The sequence below is a fragment of the Triticum urartu genome, chromosome 7A, assembly GCF_056163025.1.
Source record: "Triticum urartu cultivar PI428250 chromosome 7A, HENAU_Tu73, whole genome shotgun sequence".
Taxonomy (NCBI): Eukaryota; Viridiplantae; Streptophyta; class Magnoliopsida; order Poales; family Poaceae; genus Triticum; species Triticum urartu.
The window spans coordinates 136435578-136444600 of NC_141879.1; the positions used below are offsets into that span (position 1 = coordinate 136435578).

The following is a 9023-nucleotide window of genomic DNA, read 5'->3' on the forward strand; positions in this document are numbered from 1 at the left end:
GGCGGCCCGTGGGAAGGTTTGCGTGCTGCGCAGAGTTTGAGGAGTGAGGTGAATGTACGGAGGACGGTTCGTGGAGGAAGACATGCCGACGAATGCGGGGAGCCGCGGACCTCTGGCGCACGTGGTAGTCGGAGGAGACGGCGACAATGCCGATCATAACATCTTTTGCCCCTTTTTTTCTTGGGTTATTGTGTCACATTTTTCTTTCCGATAAACCAAAAAGAGTGTGGCTTTACATGTAAGAATAAAAAACAGAAAAAATAAATTCACATGTTTCTCAATGTAAGGTCTCGCGAATATAGTATCGACCGGGACATACCAAGTCTCAGTCAGCTCAGATTTAGCAAGATTAAACCAAAAACTTGCAATCAGTCTACAACCACTCCTTGGCCCGTAGTCTACAATCACATCACAACTACAGGAGTAAATCCATGGACTAAGCCCTTGTTGTAATCTTCAGGTTATATTGCACGTATCTCCAAGTGTTCATGCTATGTTGCTACATTTCTTCCTCCTAAATAAACTTGAATGTTTGGAGTTCCAAAGGAAAGAACAGTGTGGCGTTGAAGCATCGCTAGTTGGAGAAAGTTTGTCTACTTTGATCCAAAGTGTTCCATTCCTGGTGTCTCCTTTTCTCAAGCTAATGGCCTCTCATTTTTCTACTTCTTCTTTCTTGCATTGTTGTCATTAAACAATATATGAGAAATTTCTGTTATGTGGTGAAACTCAGTGACTCGTGTAGCATGAAGAGATCCATTCAGCCCGATGGTTGCTTTTATATATATATATATATATAGATGTATATAAGTTGCAATTCATGTAATGTGTAGTTGGTGAAACTATTTATTAGCTGTCAATTTTCTGACATGTTTTTTACAAAACGTAACGAATGCTTTATATATGGTGGGAAAGGGACGCCCTTTCTTTTAAAGCTTAGTACAAACATATGCTTGTCGTTTCAGATTTGATAACCAATTCACCTATTTCTCTTTGGATTAATTAGTGTATTTTGACAAGCACCCCCACCGCAAGAGCTTGCACTGCAGCTGGGCATGAACACATTTTGTAGGCTGACGACCTTAGAAGGGAGTGTAAGAGGATTAGAAAGGAGAGGATTGGTGGGATTATTGTTGTATTGCTGAGCCCCGTGGTCGAGTATTCATTGTGTACAAGGAATATAAATCTTATACTACAAAGTACATGTGTCCCAAATATATTTTAATAGGAAGGTGAAGGTGCGGGGGAAGACACGATGGCGAGGACCCCTGGTAGGTCAAAGTGCGTGGTCACAGTCAAGGTACTCGTGTCTGGCCATAGTCAAGGTGGTCGAATGCAACATGCCACCGGCAGAAAGAGATGACGATGAGATCAAGGAAATCATCGCACAAGTTGGTGCATTGGCTAGCGCACTCAGAATTAGAAGCAACATCATGAGTTCGAGTTTGAATTCTACTGACTGCATTATCTTTTTACTGTGTTTCTTTGCGACTTACAGGTGGGACCCACACTTATGTATGGAGTGTGGGCCAGCTGATGCATAGTTTTTAACCGAGATTTAGAGATAATGACGGAAATGTACTTAATGTACCAGAAACGCAAAATTGAAGGGTTGATTTGTGTCATTTTTCAAGTTTATGTATGAATCTGTACGTCGAGTGCAAGTTTATGTATCAAATTTGTAGTTAACTCTTGCAAATATGAAACGTGTGTTAGGGGTATGCTATTGAATTGAGTGGAGGTCATGTCAAAATTTTGAATCTACATCTGATCGAGACAAAGGATTTATTTACTTGCACGTGAGTCGGTGGCATTTATGAGATGTATGCACATCACACTAGTCCGTTTAGTGCAAGACAATGTGATGTCATAGAAATATCCAACTCTATAGAACGTGTTTGGTTCACATTTATTCGGCGCCTTTTCTCCACTAGACCTAAAAACCAGCATTCCCATGACGCTAATGTTTCATGGTCAACCTCTGACTCGGTATCGTTCTGGTTTGCCCCGAAGATATATCTTAAAAGTAAAAACACCTTTTCCATTATCATAATCGGCGGCAGGTACGAAATAAAGTTTGGAACCATCGAAGTTTACGTTGATAAAACTCGATCTCGCTGCAAAGTTTGCATTCGAACCATCTTAAAACTCAGTCTTGTTGCGTAGTTTGCGTTGATGACATGAAAGTAGCGGTTGGCCATTATTGTTTAATCACAGTCGAGTTAGTTGCATAATCTCGTGATTATGATTTTGCCCTTAGAATGGAAGTACTACTTAATAGCCGGAGATGGTACTTGTAAAACTTCAGCTGGAGTACCAAACTTTCTTCTTTTTCAGATTAGAACAAACGGTGTTGATAATGACGGATGGATGGCTCATATTCATCCTGGCCAATCTTAATAAAATTAGAAATGTATCAGAAATCAAGAGTTAGAAAAGCCGACTGTACTTTTAAAACAGACACGTGTTTACAAACAGGGGTAGTATTACACATTATGTAAGGTCAATATTGTTAACTCACAAAGTCATTCGCCAGAAAATTAAAATGTCGAGAGAAATCAATAATATAAGAGCCTAAAAATAAATACTCCCTCTGTAGTAGTGATCTAAACGCTCTTATATTTCTTTACGGAGGGAGTAGAATGCACGAGCAACAGCTTTGCCAGTAATTCCCGGCATCAGTTCCCTCTGTTTTTGAACGAGGAGAACGAGAAGAACGATCGAGGTACTGCAACGACAAAGTAAAACAGAGCATAAGTGAAACGGCGAAAGAAACAAGCCGTGGCCATGCTAAGATCAAGATGTGTGCCAGGTTTGTATCAGCGGAACCTCTTGGGGATTTTGCAGGCAGAGCCGTCTCCTTGAGCTGAGACCTTGCAGGAGACAGCGGCACGAAGCTCTGCAATGACCGAACTGCATGCGCACGCCGCGTCTTGGTGATCAGAAAAATGGCGAACACGTCGGAGGTAGACAATATGCATAAAGCGCCCAGGAATTACCGTGGGGAGAGACGACATAGCTGCTGTCAAGATCGTCGGAGGCAGCATCCGACCAGCACGCTCTCGGCTTGTTGATCGGATCACCTGACGCCGGTCCTTGGCTCGCGCCGCCGTCAGCTGCTGGAGGCGTCCCGCGCTCGATGACGACGGCGGCGGCGGCGGAACCTTCAGCACCGTTGCCGTTCTTCTTGCCGAAGGTGAGGAACCTCTTGAGCCCCGCCACGGCGTCCATCGGCGACTGCGGCATCCCGGCGACTGGGACGGCGTCGCTCCTCGAGGCGCAGCAGGTGCTCGGCAGGAACACTATGCTCTGATGCTCGGCCTCCTCCACCTCATCCGCCTCCTCCCGTTTCATCCTCAGCATCGCCGCGTCCGCCTCCAGCACCTCCTCGGTGGACAGAGCTCCGCCGGAAGAGCCGGCGGCCGAGGCGTCGAGCTCCGATCCATGGGAGAACGACGACTGCACGTTCGAGTACAGCGACCCGGAGCTCTCCTTGACGCTCGTGCCAGTCGCGTCAGATGCTGCTGCCATGGTCTCTGATGATGGCGATGATGCCATGGTCTCCGATGATGGTGGTGATGCCATGGTGTCCTGGAAGACCTCAGCGGCCTCCTCTTCGCCAACCTCTTCGTGCTCTCTCTTGACGTACACGTAGCTCGGCTCGGTGTCGGAGTCGCCGGTGATCTCCGCGTCGCCAAGCTTGTCAGCAGATCGTGCGACCTCGCCGTCGCCATTGCTTTCCGCCTTGTTGTAATTGTTCTTCTTCGCTTCGGCGTCTGAGTGTTCGGAGGTTTGAACGTCGTTGCGGTCGCTGTTTCCTAGTCTGCTCAAGAAATCGACCTGTCCGCGGCCAAGGGCCACCGACGGCGACGAGGCGCGCGCGACGCCGTTGCCCGATCTCCTGATGCGGAGCGGCCCGGGAGAAACGGCGGCGGCCGTCTTGATCTCGGCGAGGACGACCTGCTCGTGGAACCGGCTCCGCGCCGCGGCGATGGCGGCATCGGCGTCGCTTCTCGGCGCCGGAGCCGAGGCCTGCTTCACCTTCACACCACCCGCGCCGCCGTCGTAGCTGGACCGCGGGGGCTGGAAGCGCGGCGGCCGCGGGCTCTCCCCCCTTACGGAGGATGAGGACGAGGAGGAGACGCTGCCGCGCTCCTCCTTGCTGGTGTCCTTGAGCGAGCTCCTGGTCCGCGACAGCGTCTTGAGCGGCCTCGGCGTCCCGGCGGTGGACGGCGGCGGCATCCTATTCTCCTTCCGGGGCGTGGTGGGTGGCTCCGGGTGTGACGCTCGCCGGCTGGAGGGTAGCCTCGGGCTGGGGGCCACCGGTGACGGGGACGCCGTGGCGCTCCTGAGACGTGGGAGCTTCATGGCAGGGATGCATTTTGGCGTGGCAGGGGAGGCTGGCTTCTCGATGCTCCGGGGCTTTTGCTGCACGAAATGAGAGAATTAGACAAGAAAATACAATATGGACAATCTAGTAGAAAACTAGTACTACTAGAGGGTGTGTAAATTTAGTCTGAAGTCAAATGAAGCAAAATTTATATAAAAAAAGAACTATGAACAATTACAAACTAAATGGACATAATACGAAACAAATTGACTATTCGTCACCCTGTGTGAGCAATAGTTATTCTTCAACCCCCCACCGTTTTTAAATGAATGCACCGTAATTTGATGTTCCGTAATTTTTATTTTATTTCAGACGTAAAAAGAGAACATAAGAAAATATATAATCGCCGTAAAATATTTTATATTACGTAAAATTACGAACGTAAAAACATAGTTTAAAATGTACATAAAATGCCATTTTTCTGTTCTTATGACCTATATTTTTGTTTTCTTATGTCAAATCTTACATAGTGAATCAATAAGAATGTAACCATTTGTATTTCAAATGTAATTTATTTATGAAACGATCATAAGATTACCTAGGCGAAGAATAACTTAATCTGCACCAGAGGTGATGAATAGTATTACTATAATATAAAACTAGAATTTATTATGTACTTAATGGTACTAATTTGGTATTATGGTTATTGGTAACTTTTGCTGCAAACTTGGTCAAAGTTTGCATCGTTTGGCTTCAGACAAATATTATAGGCCTTATTGTCAAGTACGGAGGAAGTGCAAGTCATGAGCATCAAAACTAATTGGTGAAAGTAACCTCCAATGAATTTAAAGTTTAAACCTAATAGAGAACCTCCACATGCAATATTTCGCTTATGTGTTTGCAACATACTCCCCTTGTTAAAATTGGCTGGAATATTGAGCTCTCTAACTCGAGCTAGAGCTCCGTCATATGGCCATGGCAGCTATTCCCACCAAGGATTGCATTAGTACTTACTCCCTCCATCCCATAATATAAGATGGTTTTTTGACACTAGATGGAGGGAGTAATGGCCATGGCCATTAGCTCTCCTGGAGCAAGGGTTAGCTACGCCGCATCTTCTTCATGCCCCTCCTTGGTTTCTTAATTTTTGATTACATAATTCAAAAGCAAAGGCATGGACACCTACACATGCAATATTTATAGGCCTCTCAAGTTTTTGATTACCAAAAATGAAAACTTTCCGAGAGAGGTACAGTACGACAAGCAAAGGCAAGGATGGCCACTCTACTCAACCACATAATTCAAAAGCTGCCTGATGAAAATTGGCTAGAACTATCAAATTCCCATGAAATTCTACAAAGGGCAGCCAGTTAAGATAACCATATCAAATAACACCTGGCATGTTTCGACAACATTTTTGGGGTTGGTGCTTGTCAAATTACTATCACTTACTTACTTGTCAGATTATTAGTCAGATTGTAAAATCACTGAAAGTCCTTATACGCACTAAAAGACCTGCTTCATGTTACTTTTTTTTATGCAGTCAGAGGAGAATTAGGGGTGGGCGTAAAAACCAAAGACAGAACCGATTTCAAAACGGAAACACCATATATTTTCTTTACAGTTTTGCTAAAGCACATCTAGATGTGCCATAAGTATTGCACATCTAAGTCATATGTCATTGATCTTACATTAAGATTCGTATGAATATTTTTTTTCTCTTTTTTCTTTTTCTCTTTATGCTTGATTCACTCACTTAGATGTGCAATAATTAGAGCACATCTAGATGTGTCCTAGACACACCCTTTTCTTTATGCAGTCAAAGGAGAATTTGGTTTCTAAGTGTGCTAACCAAGCTTATATTTGTCGGTTCGGTTTTACCACTTGTTAACCGGAAATAAACTGAGTTTACGTTAAGTCAAAAGCACGTGAAAGAACAGCCCGAATGAGCTTGTCCCGCGCCCAACCACGCTATGATGAAATAGTTCTGCTCCAGGGCGTCTAGCATGCAAGCAACTCCCGTGGGTCGACCTGCCCACCTGCACGCAAGGCCCAAAGTGCATAGTGATGGTCGTTGTAGTGAGTCCGTATATACATACGGGGTTTACTCTCTCCGTTTCTTTTTAGTTCACATATAAGATTTGGTCAAAGTCAAACTATGTAAAGTTTGACCAACTTTATATGAAAAAATATTAACATCTACAAAAGTAAATCTATATGGTATGAAAATTAATTTCATGATGCAGCTAACAATATTAATTTCATATTGTGAATCTCGATATATTTTTCTAGAAACTTAGTCAAAGTTAACAAAGTTTGACTTTGACCAAACCGTGTATACGACTAAAAAGAAACGGGGGAAGTACTATTTTGTACCACCTCGCCTTGTTATGTAGAATAGGCAGGAAGCTTGGCTATAGTCGGTGTAAACTGAACACCGAACTGAATTAGCGGTTAACCAATTTTTTTGTTTCTTATTTGTTGTTAACCAAAAATTTAAAAGAATGCTAACTCCGTACTCCCTAGCTATGCATAACATCGTTCTCTCATTAATTATTCCATTAAACCGTAAGTAATCCCCCGGAGGTCTAGCATTACTCAAACAATCATCATGGCAACTCTTCATTGTTAAGATGGCAATTGTGACGATATATACTCTTGCGACTTTGTGGCGACAAAAAAAAAGCATCAAAACATGTCAAGATGGGGTCTTGTTTTGAATTCCTCGTCGTGATGAACCCACGGGTAAAGCCAGATCGGATCGAATGTCTGTGTGACAAAATATTTAAAATGTTTGAAAAAACAATTAATGGGCTGATCTTTGCAAATGATATGTAGGATTCGTACATGTATGCTTGCACGTTCTTTATATAGATAGCCAAAATCCCATTGTGATGCCTCTTGGCTCATAATATAGATTTCCTGAATCAAGAAATATATCCCGGTTGTTGGTTAAGTGAGACGTGCACCTTTTCCAAGATTTTACTTTTAATTTGGCCAGTAAGTAATTAGTTCAAGAATACGTATCATCCCCCCGTGATGCAAAACCCGTGTGCCGTGCCCGTGGCTTGGTGACAAGCGTACAGCAACCTCGGACCAGAAAGGCCAATGGATACCAAGACATGCGTGCGACGTCTCTCACCCGACCGAAGGACTGCACCACTGACACGATAGCTCAACTAAGCCTATCTTAATTAAGGAATCACAAGAAAGGCACAAAAAGGGTGTCCCACGAACACAAGGATCGGCACGATCGACAAGGAACGAACGTGAAACTTGCTGCGTCCGCCGGAATGTCGTCGACGCCGAGCAAAAGGATCCAAGAACACTGGCTACTTTTGTGGGCTTAGTCGTTTCGGAGGCAAAAGCAATGGGTTTTTGAACGTTTCTTACTCGGACGCCGGCGAAAGTGAGAAGCGACATTGACGGCGCGAGAGAAATTTGAGCTCGAGCATCGGTTTTTAATCCTTCGAACGGGAAAGGTGATCAGTTTTTTTAACTTTCGGGAACACCAACCGGCAAAAGAGAGAAGAGGATCAACACAAGCGTTGGGTTACATGATTCGTTACCTCTCTGGCCGGGCTGGCGGCGGCGGCGAGGCCGTCGCCGGGCCGGTGGCGGCCGCCGTCGAGGCGCGCCCAGAGGGCCTTCATCTCGGCCTCCTTGCGCTCCATGCGCGCGAGCCAGCCCTGGCGCAGCTTCTCGTCCCGCCGCCGCACGTACGCCTCGTACCTCCTCCCCCTCCCCACCTCCGCCTCCTCCTTCTCCTCCGCGCCATCGCCATCGCCGCTGTCGTCGGGGTGACGGCGGCGGTCGGACGCGGACGCGACGGCGGCTGCGGCGCCGTCCCTCCGCTCGGCGAGGCGGCGCTTGTAGCCCTCGAACTGCCGCTCCAGCTCGGCGGCCTGCGCCCACAGCGGGTCCGCGGCGCGCGGCAGCATCGTGGTCGTCGCCATGGGCGCGTCGTTTGCGCTTGCTCGCTTCGATGCGAGGCGCGCGCGCGACTACTACGTATGGTGCGCGACGTGTGGAGGAGCTGTTGCCTCTGGCTGGGGTTTTGACCTGGACGGGGTCGTGTCGTGGCCGCACGGCCGGCCGGCGCGGCAAGGCAACGCAAGATATGTGGCGGCGGGCCGGCGGGCTTTCGCTGCTCGACATATGGCGCCTTTTCTTCCGCTCGGGCCTGCGGCTTCTTCTCGAAATGATGGTCTGGGCGGGCCGGTACGCCAGCGGGCATGCTTGACGGGAAAGCCCACATTTGAACGCTTGTTGCCTGTTTGGCCGGCCTACTTCACTGATGCGTCTCGTGGGCGCAGGCCGTCGACTTACTTCACTGATGCCGGCCTACTCCCACAAATGACAAAGCCAAAATTTCTGGGAGTGTTGGGTTTCAGTGATGTCGAACTTTTTAACCTTGCTCTGCTAGCTCGTCAAGCATGGCGTATTCTGGAGGATCCAGCTTCTCTCAGTGCATGTATCCTCACGGCAAAGTATTTTCCTCACAATGATTTTATGAAAGCCGAGCTAGGTAATTCACCTTCCCAAATCTGGAGGCAAGTGTTAGAGGGGAAAGAAATCTATGATCAAAAACATATGGAGGGACAATTGGATCCTTAGGGATTACAATATGCGAGCTCTTACCTGCATTGCCAATCATCCTCCACAGCTGGTCGGTGACTTAATTAATCCATCAACA

The 9023-nt window shown here is 46.8% G+C and overlaps 1 protein-coding gene across 1 annotated transcript; it reads right to left on the reverse strand.

Annotated features, from left to right (window-relative positions):
• Positions 1 to 2425: 2425 nt before the first annotated feature.
• LOC125522271 (uncharacterized) lies at positions 2426 to 8383 on the reverse strand. The gene is made up of 4 exons (XM_048687347.2): positions 7897 to 8383; positions 2997 to 4425; positions 2827 to 2910; positions 2426 to 2725 (listed from the first exon to the last, which is right to left on the reverse strand). The coding sequence occupies exons 1-4, from the start codon at positions 8281 to 8283 to the stop codon at positions 2676 to 2678; spliced, it is 1950 nt and encodes a 649-aa protein (XP_048543304.2). The 5' UTR covers positions 8284 to 8383; the 3' UTR covers positions 2426 to 2675.
• Between the last annotated feature and the right edge of the window lie 640 nt (positions 8384 to 9023).